This window comes from Nicotiana attenuata, unplaced genomic scaffold (assembly GCF_001879085.1).
Source record: "Nicotiana attenuata strain UT unplaced genomic scaffold, NIATTr2, whole genome shotgun sequence".
Lineage (NCBI taxonomy): Eukaryota > Viridiplantae > Streptophyta > Magnoliopsida > Solanales > Solanaceae > Nicotiana > Nicotiana attenuata.
In genome coordinates, this window is record NW_017670443.1 from 90,699 (window position 1) to 110,209 (window position 19,511).

Consider the following 19,511-nt stretch of genomic DNA (forward strand, 5'->3'; position numbering starts at 1 on the left):
GTACATGCACAATTGCGGAAAAAATTAGTGCTTATATAAAACGATTTAAGTTATATACACTTATAGCGTAATGTAACTTTTTACACCATTAATGCAATTTAACATGTTATAGCAAGGTTACTTATCATATATTCTAGGTCATCAATCAATGTTATCAACTGAAGTTAACTGCAATTACTTGAAGCAATTACTTTTCAACTCACCTGATTGTGTAAATATTTTTTACACAGTCAATGCATAGAACTTAAAACTCTGTATAAACACACGCGAAATGTATGAATCTGTATATGTGTATGCATATGCATCTATACATACACACACTAATTCTTCTTATATATAAATTGGAGTAAGAATCAGTATAGTAAAAATGAAAGGGATAAGAAGAATGACCAAGGGAGACAGCGTGGAACCAGAGGAGAGGGCCAGGGGGACGAGGGAGAGAGGGGAATCCGAGACGCTCGCGCCAGCGGAGAGGATGTTCCAGGCCGCGGAATTTACGCCACCGCAGGTGAAGATGAATCAGCGGCGATAGGCCATAAGTTAGGGCTCTGTAAATCTTGTAAATCAATTCACCTCTTTCCCTCCTCATTTTCCCCGATACTTCTGAGCACTGTTATACTGTTGAGCTGTGAAAAATGGAATCCGCGCCCCAAATGGATAGCAAAATGAACTAAACTCCAGTAATGGGTTCTTCTTTTGTTTTTGTCTATTTCGTATGAGGAAATAACAGAAGAAACGAAGAGATAAAGCTCACCTTAGTTGAGCTGAAGAAAACGATTAAGCTAAGAGACTTTTGGAACCTTCTCTTTCACTACAGAATGAGCTAAGTTGAAGAGAGTACAAGATACTAAAATGTATTGTACAAAAAAATATCTCAGCCTATTTAGACTGTATATGCTAGTAAAAATTTTACGACGCCCCATTTAACCTATACTCATTTTTTTAAAATGTTTTAACTTGTACCTACTTTTTAAACAACTTCAGCCCCATTTTTGCTCGAACTTCTTCTTCTTCTTTCTTCTGCTGTTGTTGGTGCTCCTATGAAACTTCAGTTCATGGGATGATTGCCATAAGTATGTTTATCAGATTATTTAAAAATAAATTATAAATAATTACGTAAGTTAGTAGATAATAATTTATGAATATTTCCACGTACGAGAAGTTTAAGGTCACACTTAGTGATTCTTCTCATGATAATTCTGTTCTTTTCACGTTTATTTGTTTCCAAAATTTTATGATTTAGATACTGTTGGCAATCTGATTATTTTATAGTAGTCTGATTATAACAAAACTAATGAATCCAGGACAAAAAAACTTCAGCTTATTTAGTGCTAAAGTTTTTACAAATGAACTAAATAACTTCAGCATCTTCTGCTGAAGTTTTTGAACAAGCTTTATGACAAAACTAATGAATCCAAGACAAAAAAACTTCAGCTTATTTAGTGCTGTAGTTTTTATAAATGAACTAAATAACTTCAGCATCTTCTGCTGAAGTTTTTGAAAAAGCTTAATGACAAAATTAATGAATCCAGGACAAAAAAAAACTTCAGCTTATTTAGTGCAATTACAAACAAAAACTTCAGCAAATAGAGAACAAAACTTTAGCTACTATGCTTAAGTTCAGCAATTACAAACAAAAACTTCAGCAAATAGAGAATAAAACTTCAACTACTATGCTTAAGTTCAGCAATTACAAACAAAAACTTCAGCAAATAGAGAACAAAACTTCCGCTACTAAGTTTAAGTTCAGCAATTACAAACAAAAACTTCAACAAATAGAGAACAAAACTTCAGCTACTATGCTTAAGTTCAGCAATACAAACAAAAACTTCAGCACACTTAGTTCAGCACACTTGCTACTTCAGGGCCGTCTACTAGAATGCTGAAGTTTTGCGTGATTGCCTTTGCTACTTCAGCCCCGTATGCTGAAGTTACGCGAAAAAGTGGGTACGCTTGCAATTTTTTTTGCAAAGCGGGCACAAGTTAAAACGTGACCCAAAAAACGGGTATAGATGCAAATTCCCCTACATACTAGTAGCAGGAGGCACGTGCTAAGCCCGAGCCCAAACACAAGATATTTTTCTTAGAATTAATAATTTTATTTTAATTAAATAAGTTTAATTCGTATCACATTTTTTCACTGCATAAATAATTTAATATAGTGACACGTCAATCAAGTCTTGTTGATAAGTCTTCATAATTAAAGTTTCTTAGTCATATAATTGAATAATTTTATTAAAGAAAAAAATTATTTATGAGGAAGCAAGTTTGGCCGGAGAATTAGCAAATACCAAAGGGACACAAGTGATTCAATATTCTATAAACTAATATGATTTAAAGTGTTCAAAATAATTACAACTCGGTCAAGATCATAAATTGAAAAATATTTGGCATTTTTATGAATTTGTGAGCATATAATTTCTTTAGTTATAGATTTTTTTTTTATTATTTTATTACTTGTTCATTCATAATTTCATGTGGCACAAGTTATGTAGTTAAATGCGGGGATTTAAGCTTAGTTTTAGACGAAATTAAAAAAAAAACTAAATTTATCAAAGTGAATTAACCTTAACGATCAATTTAATTCCTTACTTTACGCTTAAAAAATCAAGTCTAAGTTACCAACCAAGAAATTTTAAGGAGATTCAATTTTGGCTGATAACGCTACCTTCATTTTCAATGTTATAACGTGACACTATCAATAATTTATACGTTTAGTATTTGTAATGCATTATAGATATTTCAAAAGCGATGGATATAATTGTTCACAAAAAGATTCAATTCAATTCAATGAGCTGAGAAAAAAAACTAATTAAATGAGAATCGTACTTGGTTCAATATGAATAATATATCACCTCTTAAAATGAGCAAAAATTAGGATAGTTTTACATTTTAACTCCTTCTCCTTTTCCTATTCTTCATCCCCAATGTAATTGACAAATTTAAAAGAATATAAAGGTTATTACTTTTTTTCTTTCATAAATGGTAATTTATTAATTCTTGAAAATGTATTCTATGCGCTCTAGGTTAAAAACAGTAAGAAAGATTATAAAAAATGACTTGCGCATGCAAAGAAAGAAAGTTCAACCAAAACCATAATTAACATAAGCTTTTGAAGACAACTCTTATTCATTAAAAGATCTTAAGTGATTTTCAAATATTTTATACCAATTATATTTCAATAAACCCATAAAATAGTAGGTTTTAATTTTGGTTAAAGTAACAAAAAAAAGGTGCATCGAGAAATTAGTAGTAGATGAGATAAATCCTCAAAAAACACGTAAAATGACAATCTCAAATAGTAACTAAAATTTTAAATAAGTATATTTCTAACATAGAAAAGCAAAATTTGTTTTAGTCCTTTAAAATCTTAACTTTTAATGTTCATGAAATTATTTACTTCAAACTCACGTTATGCTTATTATGAACTCATTTAGGATTTTAATAATATATTTTAATTCACCCGTATTAATGAAGACCCATATTTTTATCTTTTAGAATCCTCTAAATAACACCAGTAAACTTTCTTTAGTTTAGAGTCTTTACATAAATTGACCTAATATTAGTCATATAAGTATATTAATAAAAAATAATTCAAGTACATTAATAAATAAAAGATTTAGAACTACCCGAAAATAATTCTGACATGTCTTTATTAGTACATATATGAGCTCTAGAGAGAGAAGAATATGGTTAGGAACATATGACGTGGGACATGTCTAAATGTATAGCAAGACCTAACAAATTGTCCACTTGGAGAAAAAATTTGGCATATTTTGCCTAAATTTACTGAAATGTATAAGGTCAAATAATGTAAAAAGTAACGTAAGGGCAAAAAAAATCCATAGGAAGTTACATTTATCAATTTCAAAGGCCCGGGTGGGAGCGGTCTTAAGAAAAGAGTAATTTATGCAAGATATCCATTGAGTTTAAACTAATACCCTCTTTTATCAATTTAAAATTATTTATAATATATACCTATCGAAATGAAACTAATTATCCCTACCTAACAACACCCATCCCAACTTTTTTTACCCATTTGACTTAGCTTAGCTTGATTTTGCTTGGCTTTGTTTGACTTGGTTTGACTTGGCTTTGACTTGGCTTGACTTGAATTGACTTGATTAGGTTTAGCTTGGCTTGACTTGGCTTGAATTGGATTGGCTTGAATTAGCTTGGTTTATAGCAGCTTGAATTGACTTCATTTGGCTGGGTATTAAAAAAAGGGGAAGGGGCAAAGTAATGGATAGGAACGGATAAATGTTTTCCGCCTCATGGGTATTTGCTAAACTTTCCGAAAATGAGCGATGGACAAAAATGAGATATGCAGGGAAAAAGTAACTACATCAGCCACGTGTAGCAGTTTTACAACATTAAAAACAGAAAAAATAAGGTAGGACATCTTTAAGAAGTAAAATATAAAATAAAAAGTAAATTTGACTTTAAAAAATAAGGTTAGGACCTAGAAGTAATTAATTAAAAAGTTTACATTTTATTGGAAACTTTTGTGAGTACTACAAAAGTCCTTAATTCTCCCTTATTATATATAGTAATATGTGTATAGCTGTACTAACTACACTATACAAAAATAAATACGCATATTCTCAATACCCCCTCATGTAGGAAGGGAGGAACTCAAAGCCAACTTGCTAAGAAAATTGCAATGTTTGATCCATGTACGAGGCTTGGTGAATATGTCTGCTAGCTGTTCATGTGTGGAAATGTGATGTAATGAGATGAGGCCCTCGTGTAGCCGTTCCTTATAAAGTGACAGTCCACTTCTGTGTGTTTGGTACGTTCATGGATCACAAGATTCTTAGCTATGTGGAGAGCTGTTTGGCTATCACAGAAAACTGGGACAGGTAAGATTAAGGGAACTGTCAACTCTTCAAGCAGCCTAAGTAACCACACTAATTCTCCCACAGCTTGTCTGGCTGATCTGTATTCTGCTTCTGCTGAGGATAATGAAATAGTGTGTTGTTTCTTAGATTTCCAGCTAATAGGACTGTCACCTAGCAACACAACATATCCACTGACTGACTTCCTTGATTCAGGGCAGGCAGCCCAGTCTGAGTCACAAAAAGCTCGAACCCTATAGTCTTTGCTATTAGACAGAAAAATCCCTAAGCTTGGATCACATTTGAGATACCTTAGTACATGGTATGCAACTTTTAAGTGTGGTTCCCTTTGGACTTTGCATGTATTGACTCAAATGTTGTACACTATAAGATATGTCAAGCCTTGTATTGGTTAAGAAATTCAGCTTTCCTACTAGTCTTCTATAGTTGAGAAGGATCTGGTGATAAGCACCCCTCATCTGCACTCATCTTAGTAGAAGGATCAAGTGGAGAAGCTAAGGCAGAATACTTGGTGCAGTCAAACTCTGTCAATAAATCCATTGTGAATTTCCTTTGGGATATCAGTACCCTATCATATTTTTACAGAATCTCCAATCCCAGGAAATAATGTAACCTTCCCAGGTCCTTTATTTTGAAGGTTTCATGTAAAAATGCCTTCAGTGCTTCTAATTCCTGTAAATCAGTCCCTGTTATTAGGACAATCTACATAAACAGTCACAAACACCACTGAAGTCCCATGTTTCTTGTGGAATAGTGAATATTCGAGTAGGGAGTGTGTGTATCCTCTGGAACAAAGTGCTGCAGTCAACTTCTCATACCATTGCCTGCTTGCTTGTTTCAGTCCATACAAGGACTTATTCAATTTGCACATAAAATCTGGTCTGTCCACAACAAGTCCTGGAGGTACCTCCATATACACTTCCTCATGGAGGTCCCCATGGAAGAATGCATTGTTAACATCTAGTTGAAAAATCCCACATCCTTTATTCGCTGCTATCCCAATTAGAGCTCTAACAGTTGTCATCTTCACTATAGGTGAAAAGGTTTCTGTATAGTCTACCCCTGCCTGCTGAGTGTATCCTTTTACTACTAGCCTTGTTTTAAATCTTTCTATGCTCCCATCTGCCTTGTACTTCACCTTATAGACCCATTTATATCTATTGTTGTTTTCCCAACTATAAGTGGCACTAAGCTCCAAGTATGTTTGGCACAAAATGCTTCAAATTCCTGATTCATAGATGTTTGCCATGCAGGATGAGCAGCTGCCTCTTCATATGAACTGGGCTCAGACCCATGTGAAATGTTTTTTATCAATTGTTGACTATCATAACTCAATGCATTGAGTGAAACACATTGGGCATTGGGTATAGATGCATTAAAAGAAAGTGAGGTAGTGCTTTGGTTACTGCTAGAAGGGGAATTAAGGTGGCTTGTCTGTAGCTTGGGGAGTGATAGCTATAATCTTTCAAATAGGTAGGAACTTTGAGTGTTCTAGAGGGTCTCCCTGAAGCTTCATTAAGTTGTTGGATTACTGAATTGGGAGTTTTTTTGTAGAAGTTTCATTCTGATTGTTCTCAAACAATGAAGGGGAATATTGTTCAAAGTTTGAAGTTGTATGAGAATTGGGTTCACTCAGCCCTGGTGATGAGGATTAGGTGACATAGCTGGAAGATGTAGACCAGGTGAACTAGGAACAGATACTGACTCATGAGAGGCAAATAGATCTTGTGCCAAATCCAAATTTACTTGTGGAAATGAGGGAAAGACTCTATTAGAAGCAGAATACAAAGCGAAAGGAAATACACTTTCATGGAATACAACATCTCTTGATACATGAATTCTCTTTGTGACTAGATTGAGTACCTTATAACCCTTTGTCCCAAAGGGGTATCCTACAAAAACATGAGGCAAGGATCTTGTTTCAAATTTATCTTTGTGAGTTTTGAGGGTTGTAGGAAAGCAAAGGCATCCAAAACTTTTAAGGTGAGAATAGTTGGGTTTTCTTTTGTAAAGTAACTCCAATGGGCATTTGTTTTTTAGGGTAGTAGAAGGGATTCTGTTAATCAAATAGGTTGAGGTGATAATGCATTCTCCCCGGTATTGCATGGAAGTTTAGACTGATATAACAGTGCCCTGGCTGTTTCTAAAAGATACTTGTGTTTCCTTTCTACTATGCCATTCTGTTGGGGAGTGTAAGGACATATTTTCTGGTGTATAATGCCTTCAGACTGCAAGAAAGAAGCAGTCTCAGAGTTTATGAACTCAAGACCATTGTCAGTTCTTATGGTCTTGATGACGCAATTGAATTGATTCTTTACCATGGCAATGAAAGCTTTGACTACCTGCAAAGCATTACTTTTGCAGCTAAGCAGGTGTGTCCAAGTACACCTACTGTAGTCATCTACTAGGGTGATGAAGTACTTATGCCTGTCATGTGTTGCCACATGATAGGGCCCCACAAACCAACATGCAGGATTCCAAATATTTTGGTTGTGACTGTAGTTCTTTCTGGAAAGGGCAATCTATTTTGTCTTGCCATTGGGCATATAGGACAAATGAAAGGTTGTTTGGGTGGAAAGTGAACAGGTATGGATTTAATTCCTTTTATTTTGGCAAAGGGTACATGTCCCAATCTATTGTGCCACAAGAGATCAATCATATCTTTATCAGACATGGATGTATTGTATGTAGAATTAGCATTTCCTTTACATTGCATATGAGAGTTTGTGACAGTCTTATTACATTTATGAGAAGAAGTGTGGGGACTAGGACAACATGTGAAACATAGTGTGAAACAACATTAGTACTACTAGGTAGGCTAGATGAAATATGTGAAACAGATTGAGTGACTATGTCACCTTTATTAGATGAACTAGATGAATTGACATGAACCAAGGAATTAGACTTTCAGGAATCTGAGGTGTAAAGCTACAAACCATCTTTGCTTTTACCAATTGCCAGAGGCCTGCAGAAGGATACAAGCAAATTTGGTAAATATGACAAAGCAATCAAGTTGAACAAAACAATATATAGAAATTAGGTTGAACTTGAAACTAGGGACAAACATGACTCTTTTCAGGGTGAACTTAGGACTCATGACTACATCTCTCAATAATGTCACCTTCACCTTATAACCATTAGGTAATGTAACTAAGAAATGATATACTAAAGTTTTCACATTGGTCAACATGGATTTGTTATAGGTCATATGGTTTGATGCCCCAGAATCAAGTATCCAAGAGTCAGGAATTGATCTAAAACACTCATACGAGTTAACACCAAAGTCAAAAGAAGTTGAGCAAGCTGAAATACCTGCAAAGCTCACAACCCCTGCTTTCATTTCATTTCCTCCATTTCCAGCATGAAAATTCTACAGGATGCTCAGCAGCTGATTATACCGTTCATTCGTAAGATTCTGCATGGTTCGATCATGTTCCTGTACTTGGCCATTGCTTTCATCTTCACCTTCAATCCCATTCTCACTTTGACCTCCATGTACATTGGCACCAATCCTTTTTCCCTTGTTGAACCTTGAATCTTGTGGATAACCATGTAATTTGTAGCATCTTTCCTTAGTGTGACCTGGTTTCTTACAATAGTCACAAAAATGTCGGGGTCTGCTAGAGTATCCTCCCCTATAGTTATTGTTCCCAATTATGTTTCCTTGTTGATTGTAGTTTGTATATCCAGCATTGTCTGAAGTGTTTGGTTGTTGATTATAGTTTGTTCTGAAAGAGTTTCCTTCTGACCTATTTGCACTCAGGGCAGTAGATTCAATTACAAACTGATTATTTGGCTTGACCTCTCTTTATTTTTCTTCTTGGATAAGAATTGAAAAAGCATGTGCGAGTGAGGGCAACAGATTTCATCACTAGGATACTTCCCCTTACCACAATATAGACTTCATTTAGCCCCATTAAGAACTGAATTAACCTTCTGTCTTGCTCAGCCTTTTGCATATTTGCTTTAGCACCACATGTGTAGTTGCATTTGCACTAAGCATGTGCATTCAATGTGTTCAACTCTTCCTAAAGCTTCTTCATCTTAGTGTAATACCCAGTGATGTCTAGGGTTCCTTGACTCAAATCGTTTATCTCTTTCTGCAACTGATACAGCTTTGCTCTGTTTGTCTAGTCATATCTATCCTCCAATTCCTGCCAAAGCTCTTGAGCATCATTAACGTATTGCAGACTATCTGCTAAATCCTTTGATATGGAATTTAGAATCCATGACGTGACTATGTTGTCACGGCGTTCCCATGGATCATAGCTAGGGTCCTTGGAATCTGGTTTCCTGCATTTTTCGTTTATGAATCCCACCTTGTTTTTCACTGAGAGAGCTCCGAGAACTCCTCTTCTCCATGACCTATATCCCGATCTGTCGAAAGGTACCGGTACAAGCATAGATCCCGCACTTTCAAATAGATGCATGTAGAGTGGATTTGTCGAATCTAGAAGTGGATTTGTGGAATCCGTAGTGTTTTCGTCGATAGCCATACTTATCGAATAGTTTTGAAAGGAAATTGGTCTTGTCTGAACCTTTTTTGAAGGATCAAATTGAAATTGGGGAAACTTCGCACAGAAAATTATTGTAGAGATATGATTAAGCGAAGAATCAACTGATTGAGCTTAGGATTGAGAGCCAAGCTCTGATACCATGATGAAATAACAGAAGAAACGAAGAGAGAAAGCTTACCTTGGTTAAGCTCTAATAGAGGATGAAGAAAACGATTAAGCTAAGAGACTTCCAGAACCTTCTCTTTCATTAGGAATGAACTAAGTTGAAGAGAGTACAAGATACTAAAATGTAAAGTCTACTTTGTACAAAAAATATCTATCTATTTATACTGTATACATACATGTGTACAGCTGTACACAAATGTACCAACTACGCTACACAAAGATAAATATACATATTCTCAATATCGTACACCGCATCTTGTAACGACTTTATATGCTTTTTCCTTTCCTTTTTTTTAAATTTTTTTTTGCAGCGGGAGTAATTTTAGACACTCCCTCCAATTTAGTTTCGTAACACCATCATTCCTCGTAGTTTGTAATATTACACTGGTTCTCGCCTATGTTGAGTTTCTTTGCAGCAAGTGTTGAATTTATTATTTTTAAATAATATAATATTTTATAATATTCCAAAATTACCATTTTTTGAATTGATATGCAGTCTTCCAAATATTTGAATTTCGCCAATGAATTGAAAAAATTTCACAATAATTGTTGAATAAACCTACAGTATATAGTCTGCCCCACTGGTGGTCTATAATTCCATTGTAAATGTGAACCAATAGAATTCCATTGTAAAGAATTAAGAACTATATATTAATCATAAATTGGACATGCATAGGGATAGATCATCGATTATTAGTTGTTCGTTAGTGTAAAGTATTAATTCAATTACATTAATTCAAAAATGACAATTATTTGTAAATAACTTAAAGTTGTACTAATTCATCAAATTACAAACTTTGAATTGGATAAAATGGATTAGTATAACGTATCAGTTATATCGGTATTAACCTAAGCTGATAATTGGTTAATCCAACTTTCATTATATAGCCATTGACCATTATTACAACATAATGTTAAGGTAATCTATACAATTTGAAGACTAATTAATCATTATAATCGATCAAAACATTACGTAATATCAACACATGTCGATATTACAGTCTTATATTCAATATGCAACAATCATCTACTTAGAGGTATTACTTATTGACAACACTTCACTTGACAACACTCTTATACTTAGAGGTCTTGCTTCTTGAGTTGTTATATGTTCTAGAATGACTAACTCTTAATGGTATGAAATACACAGCCAAATATAATAACTTTAAATGCTCCATGGTCATTAATAATATGTTTAAACGCTATAAAATCATAAAACCAAGGTCGAACATGGTGTAATTCTTATCTTAGTGAATTCTCAGCCATTAGTTTATCCTCGACCACAGTAAGAGTTGAGGACGCAACCTAAAGTTGACACTCGTCCATTAATGAAGTCTATTGATTTATTCTGAATGTTCAGGGTTAGGGTTCAGGGTTTATAGATTATTAAAGGGGTTTAACACTGTCACAACCTAAATTTCCCTCCGTTGGGTAATTAGAATTTGCTATACAAGTATTACAATCCCAAAACCGGTAGTACAAGTCATAAGCTCAATAAAGTTCGCCACAACTTCTAAATACAACTGTTTGAAAATAAGTAAAAACAATAAACAACAACAACAACAACCCAGTAAAATCCCACTACTGGGTCTGGGAGGGTAGTGTGTACGCAGACCTTACCCCTACCCTGAAGGAGTAAAGAGGCTGTTTCCGAAAGACCCTCGGCTCAAGAAAACAAAAGGAGACAATATTAGTATCAGCAAAGAAATCATATGAAAAACAGGAACAACATGAAACTCAGAAGAAAGATGCAAAGCAAAAGCGATAGCTAGTAAATAGTTCCTGCGCTGAAAAGTGAAATAGTAAGACACAACATTGCCACTAACTATCTTAGACAAAAAACCTACCAGACTGGTCTTGCAATGGTACGAAGTAAGGAAAGACTCAAACTACCTCCTAACCTACAACCCTAATACTCGACCTCCGCATCTCCCTATCCAGTGTCATGTCCTCGGAAATCTGAAGCCTCGCCATATCCTGCATGATCACCTCTCCCCAATACTTCTTAAGCCGCCCTCTACCTCTTCTCGTGCCCTCCACAACCAGCTGCTACATCTCCTTACCTGCGCATCTGGGCTTCTCCTCTGAACATGCCCGAACCATCTGAGTCTCGCTTCCTGCATCTTGTCATCAATGGGAGCCACATGCACCTTCTACCGAATATCATCATTCCTAATCTTATCCATCCTAGTGTGCCCGCACATCCACCTTAGCATCCTCATTTCTGCTACTTTCATCTTCTGGATATGTGAGTTCTTTATAGGCCAACACTCAGCCCCATACATCATGGCCGGTCTAACAACAATGTGAATACAAAATAGGAAGGTGACTCCGAAGCCTGCAAACGTAGCAACAGGTTTACCTTGAGTCTCTACAGCAACGACCCGCACAGCTACTAACGAACAAATACTTGGATATGCACCAAATGTGTAGAAGGGTAGTATGAGCACACCACAGCGGTGCCCAGTAAGTATCAAGACTAACCTCGGTAGAGTAGTGACGAGGAACAGTCAAGATACACACTAGTCTAATAACCTGAACAAGTATAAGTATAGAAACAACAGAGTATGATATCTACATAAAGACTACCCAATACGGCTGACAATACAATAATTACAATAAGAAAGGAAATAACAAGTATCAGCGGAATACCAAAAAAAATGACACAGAAGAGTGAACGGGAACACAACCTAAATCCGAAATCATAATACAGCAAGGACAAGTAATAACTCAGTAACTACGACCGCCTTCACATCAGGTTTTAGTCAACGAACTCCACGAAGTACGGAACCTCGGACAAATCACAACTCACGGGACTCAATACATGAACCCTAACACTTGGCATCCTGTGTCCTCGTTACACCTCACAACCGCGCTGACAACTTACGTGCCCAATAGAGCCATTCTCACATAGAAGGCAAGTAAACAAGGGTGTGCATCTATACTCGACAATATCATGAAAACCTCTTATCCGATAAGAGTGTTTGACTACGTGTGTGCTTGTACAAGTGTCCTAACATAGTTCATACCAGCTAGAAGCATAAGGAAAAAGAACGGACAACACGTAGAATATTTTCTCCCAATTTACACAAGATAAAACTAACACAGGTAAGTGTACCACTACACAAATATCAACAACAAGAATGCCCCCAGGCCATCACAAATCATCACAAAATCAATCCCTGACATAGCCCACCTTGTCTCGCCACACGTGCATAATAATGTCCTCACCTTGTCTCGCCACATGCACACCCCCCCCCCCCACATATATATATATATATATATATATATATAAAGAGCCGCATATGCAAATATCAATAGTAACAACAGCACGGCAGAAACCTCGTGCATCACCACAATAAGTACAACAACAACAATGACAATAATACAAAGTACGACAAGTAAATCAACTCACGAACCATCGATCACCAGATACGATAGAACTAGTTCACAAGGGATAACATAATAGAGAATACTAGGCGTAAAAAGAACACTCAATAGGGGAGGAAATAATATGCAACAACGGTCCCAAAATATATGGTTCAACAACAAGGAAACTAACACGGGTCAAATAATTTCAAATAAGGGAAAGTCAACTAAGACATAGGATATCTAAGCTTCTTTTAAGGTTGGGAAATTATGAAAGAGATACAACCAATTCAAATAAAGGTAGGCAGCGGGAGGATAACCATAACTCGATCGAGGGTGAACATTTAAATAAAGATAAGCACTTTAGGGAAAAGATAACATGGCTATAAAAGAGATAACAGTTTCAATTAAGGCACATATGAATCGAATAACAACAATAGTGGATCATGAAGTAATTAATTCAAATTAAAGCATGTAGAAGTGAAACTAGTAAATATGAAACTCAATCATATCAACAACAGCTTCATACTCAGTGAATATAAGGACCTAGGAACCATAAAGGCCAATTTCCATAACTAAGATCGAGCACGTACGCGTCACCTCGCGTACACGGACTACAATCAAGATAAAAGACTCAAATCCTAAGGGGTAGTTGCCAACACAAGGTTAGGCAAGATACTTACCTAAGAGAAGACAAACCGAAACTCTAAAATGAACTTCTCCGGTGAAATGACCTCCGAAAGGCTCAAATCTAACCAAATTAACTTCAAAGTACAAATAAAACTCATAAGAAACTATTCCGGATCATAAAGACTCAATCTTTTTCAAAATCTAAAAATCGTCCCCAAAAGTCGACCCCCGGGCCCGCACCTCGGAACCCAACAAATTTCACAAAAACCCGAATATCCATTCCGATACGAGTTCAACCATGCTAAAATTATCAATTTCCGATACCAAATCGTCCCTCAAATCATGATTTTCCATTTTGACAATTTTCTTCAAAAACCTCCATTTTCCTCAACTCAAAACACAAATTAGATGATAAAAATAAAGATAAAATCATGGAATATAATAAATTCTAGGTGAAGAACACTTACACAATCGATTTGCTTGAAAAACCCACAAAGAATTGCTCAAAACCGAGCTCTACATGTCAAAATATGATAAAAATGGACTATCCCTCGATTTGAAGATCTTATATTCTGCCCAGGCGTCAAAGCATCGCGAACACGGAGAAAGGAACGCATTCGCAAAGAAGAAAAATGTAGGCTGCCAAGATAACCCTACGCGAACGCGAGATAAGGGACGTGAACGTAAAGAGTAAGAAACAGAACTTACGCGAACGCGGGAAGAATGGCGCGAACGCGAAGAAAAAATAGCCAACAACCCCCAGCTCCTAATTTCTACTACGCGAACGCGAGGGAACAGATGCGAACGCGAAGAAGGAGAAGGCTGACTTTCGCGATTGCGAACATGATCATGCGAACGCGATGAAAAAAGAATTCCTCCTCCAAAATTACTCTTCGCGAACGCGATTAAGTAAACCAGATGACAGAAAACAACAGTTCAAAAATAGGGGAAAATGACCCGTAGCCCATCCTAAACACACCCGAGGCCCTAGGGACCCCGTCTAAACACACAAACAAGTTCCATAACCTAACACGGACTCGCTCGAGGCCTCAAATCACATCAAACAATGCCGAAACAATGAATCGCACCATTAATCAAACTTATGAACTTTCAAATCTCCCAACCTCTAAAACTCGTGCCGAAACCTATCAAATCAACCCGGAACGACGCCAAATTTTGCAAACAAGTCCCAAATGACATAACTAAGCTGTTCCAACTCTCTAAATCGCATTCTGACCCCGATATCTCAAAAGTCAACTGTTGGTCAAACTTCTCCATCTTCCAAACTTCAACTTTTCCAATCTTCGCCGAAATGCTTCAATTTAACCTACAGACTTTCAAATCCAAATCCGGACGCGCACCTAAGTCCAAAATCACCATGCGAAGCTGTTGACATCATCCAAAACTCATTCCGGAGCCGTTTACACAAAAGCCTTTCCGGTCAAATTTTTACCGCTTGAGCTTCCTAAACTAGAATCCTTCTTCCAATTCGACTCCGAATCATCCGGTAACTGAACTCGACCAATCACGCAAGTCGATACACATAATATGAAGCCGCTCAAGACCTTATACCGCTGAACGGAACTTAAATTCTCAAAACGATTGGCCAGGTCGTTACATCCTCCCCCTCTTAAACAAACGTTCGTCCTCGAACGTGCCAAGATTTGCCACGAAGTCATCAAATCACTAAATGCACACTTCCAACATACACCCGCGGTGTGACCCCACGTCACCCCATTCTACATAAGACCAATGACACCATCTCAACTATAATTTAGCCTTTCTACCAACATCGATAAGCCTTATAGCCAAAATCTCACCTTACATTCATTTCCAAAAGCCTCGATTCTAAATCCATATCCGTTATCAGTCTCAAATAGTTGCAACAACTCATGCCTGCACCTACAAGGTACGACCACACAACATAACACACCATACATAGGCCCATAATAACACTTCTGATCACAATAGCTGCCCGTAATCAAAACCAGCACCAACCATTAGCCTAATATCCAATAGGGACCCATTTTAAAACTCCACAACGCTGACGATGATGCAAGAACCACGAAGACCTCAAACTATATACCCGAACAACAAGTCACAACCAACACCACTGGGCACACACCCCATAAGCTAAAACTCAAGAAGCACTGAACGAAATTGACTAAATATGCAAAGAGAAACACATAAAAGAAATATCAAACAATCCTGACAGGCACAACTCTCTCTCAATACTATACTACGAATTAATTTAAATAGGAAAATCAAAGTACATGAACAAATCACAAGGATCTTATCCTGATATAACTTCTACCGCGGCACGCAGCCTGGCTCAAACATATCAAATTACACGGGATCGCGAGAGTCTCACACTCAACTCTGAATCACAGATCGATTACACATCATATCAATTGGAATCTTCCACTAACTCAATTCTGCCAATAAAATCACAAAACTTACTGAGCTCTCACCCCGGGAGAGTATCAATTCGCAAACCATAACCAAGAATACTCAGGAGTCACATCAAACCTACCATAATGGACAATAGGAACTCACTTCTAGTCTTACAACTCTCAATAAAGATAAAAACAATGATAGACACGTGATACCACTCATAGAATCTCCCAATAGGGGAAAACACATAAACAGAGTGCTAATCATGAAACGCACCCATAAGTGAAGCAACAATTAAGGGAACTCGTCCCAATAAGCAGAATCGAAACAAAAATACGAATGTGTGCCTCTCTACAACAAATCAAAAGCCTACCTGTATGAAATCATTTGGCGCAACGGCCTCAAGTCTACTATAGGAACACATCAATGGGCCGGGCCTCCCCCTCTTGAGCGCCCTCTACTCACCTGAATACCCCGCTGTGACACATCTGTCCGGAGTCTGAGACAATCTCTCACCATGTGGCTGGTGTCTCCACACTCAAAGCAACCTCTCTACTCACGTGGCTGTGGGAACTGTGCAATACGGGTACTCTGAGACCCATGAGCACCTGAAACACCGTGCGAAGCTTGAAGTGCAAATTGAACTGGCTGACCTACAAAACCTCTACCATGTCGCACCCTGCCTCCAAAATAAGGACCAGTGGGTCTTCGGTCTACGAGGCCTCCTCGCCTCCCTGTCCTCTCTCTCCTGACCTCATCTGCACTCTCTCTCCTGGCCCTGCCTGTCCTCTCACTCCCGATCCCACATGCCCTCTAACCGGCGAGCGATCCTACCACCTGCTGAAATAAAACATCTGACTCTAACTCCCGAGCCATGCTGAACCGAATATCATGTCTGAGCCCCTCAATGAATCTACAGACATGCTCTTTAATTGTGGCGACCAAGGCAAGTGCATGCCTAGCCAAATCACTAAATCTAACGGCATACTCCGATACTGACATAGTGCCCTGACGCAGCTGCTCAAACTCCGCGTGCCATGCATCCCGAAAGGACTAAGGTACAAATCTCTCAAGAACATCTCTGAAAACTGAACCCATGTAAGTGAAACTACATCGACCGAGCTACCCAACTCATATGCCTGCCACCACTGATAAGCCACTCCCTTAAGCTGGAACATAGTAAAAGCAACCCCACTCGTCTCAACAATACCCATAGTGTGGAGAATGCGATGGCACTCCTCTAGAAAACCCTGTGCACTCTCTGAAGCCAAAACACTGAATGTAGGAGGGTCATATTTCTTGAACCTTGCAAGTCTAAGCTGCTCTTCCTCAGATGCTGCTGCCCTGACCACGGGCTGAACTGGAACCACAGGCTGTTACGCTATGACACCTGGAACCTGACCAACATGAACTCGCTACTCTAGGGTGTGGGCGGCAGGAGTTTGAGTTCCTCCCCAGTCTGTGAAGTAGCTGGTGCAACCGGAATCAACCCCGCTTGAGCCAATGTACCAAACATGATCAGGATCTGTGCTAAAGTCTCCTGAAGTTCGGGGGTAACAACAGGCACCTCCAGTACCTGTCCCCCAATTAGAGCTACGGGCGTCTCCTCAACTGCTGCTCTAGTAGGTGCTCTAGCTGCGGTACGTGCTCCTCGTCGACCTATGCCTCTGCCTCTGCCTCTAGCGACACCTGCTCTGGGAGCAGCATCGTCGATAACTGCAGCTTGTGTCCTCATCATCTGTGAAAGAATGGAATGATAAAAGTTCAAACTCCGAGAGCAATAAGCTTGTACGATAGGAATGGAATGAGTGTGATTGTCCTAATAGTTTCGTAGCCTCTCGAAGATAAGTACAGATGTCTCCGTACCGATCCACAAGACTCTACTAAACTCGCTTATGACTTGTAGCACCTATGAACCTAGAGCTCTAATACCAACTTGTCATGACCCAAATTTCCCTCCGTTGGGTTTCGTGATGGCACCTAGTCTTAGGGACTAGGTAAGCCTAACAACTTCTGAAAATAATAACAAAATAAATAAAGATTAGCAATTTCAAATTTAGAATTTGCTATACAAGTATTACAATCCCAAAACCGGTATTACAAGTCATAAGCTCATAGTTCGCTACAACTTCTAAATACAATTGTTTGGAAATAAGTAAAAATAATGTGAATACAAAATAGGAAGGTGACTTCGAAGCTTGCGAACACAGCAACAGGTTTACCTTGAGTCTCCATAGCAACAACCCGCTTAGCTACCAACGAACGAATACCTGGATCTGCACACAAAATGTGCAGAAGCATAGTATGAGCACATCACATCGATGCCCAGTAAGTATCAATACTAACCTCGGTAGAGTAGTGATGAGGAACAATCAAGTCGCCCTCTGGTCTAATAACTTGAACAAGTATAAGTATAGGAACAACAGAATATGATATCTACATAAAGACTACAAAATACGGCTAACAATACAGTAATCACAATAAGAAAGGAAATAACAAGTATCAGCGGAATACCAAAAAAATGACACAGAAGAGTGAACGGAAACACAACCTAAATCCAAAATCATAATACAACAAGGACAAGTAATGACTCAGCAACTACGACTGCCTTCACATCAGGTTTTAGTCAACAAACTCCACGAGGTACCGAACCTCAAAAAAATCATAACTCACGGGTCTCAATACCTTAACCCTAACACTTGGCATCTTGTGCCCTCGTTACACCTCATAACCGCACTAACGACTCACGTGCCCAATAGAGCCATTCTCACATAGAAGGCAAGTAAACAAGGGTGTATATCTATACTCGACAATATCATGAAAACCTCTTATCCGATAAGAGTGTTTGAGTACGTGTATGCTTGTGCAAGTGTCCTAACATAGTCCATACCAGCTAGAAGCATAAGGAAAAAGAACGGACATCACGTAGAATGTTTTCTCACAATTTACACAAGATAAAACTAACACAGGAAAGTGTACCACTACACAAATATCAACAACAAGAATGCCCCCAGGCCATCACAAATCATCACAAAATCAATCCCTGACATAGCCCACCTTGTCTCGCCACGTGTGAAATAGTAAAGTTAATGCCCACCTTGTCTCGTCACACGTGCATAATAATGTTCTCACATTATCTCGCCATATGCACACCACACACACACACACACACACACACATATATATATATATATATATATCTCGCCTTGTCACGCCATGTGCAAATATCAATAGTAACAGCAACACGACAGAAACCTCGTGCAACCCCATAACAACAACCGCACGCAGAAACCTCGTGCATCACAATATCAACAACAGCACGGCAGAAAACCTCTTGCATCACCACAATAAGTACAACCGCAACAATGACAATAATACAAAGTACGACAAGTAAATCAAATCAAGAGCCTTTAATCACCAGAAATGGTAGAACTAGTTCACAAGGGATAAACATAATAGAGAATACTAGGCGTAATAAGAAAAACTCAATAGGGGAGGAAATAATATGTAACAACGGTCCCACAATATACAGTTCAACAACAAGGAAACTAACACGAGTCAAATAGCTTCAAATAAG

The 19,511-nt window shown here is 37.9% G+C and overlaps 1 protein-coding gene across 5 annotated transcripts in view; it reads right to left on the reverse strand.

Moving 5' to 3' along the window:
• Positions 1-838, reverse strand: part of LOC109239476 (probable 3-deoxy-D-manno-octulosonic acid transferase, mitochondrial) — a 30,471-nt gene extending 29,633 nt beyond the window's left edge. For all 5 annotated transcript variants that reach the window (XM_019406046.1, XM_019406045.1, XM_019406047.1 and 2 more), the window contains exon 1: positions 391-838. In XM_019406046.1, coding sequence (XP_019261591.1) covers positions 391-589 — 199 coding nt within the window. In that variant the 5' untranslated portion in view covers positions 590-838. The remainder of the gene's footprint in view (positions 1-390) is intronic.
• Between the last annotated feature and the right edge of the window lie 18,673 nt (positions 839-19,511).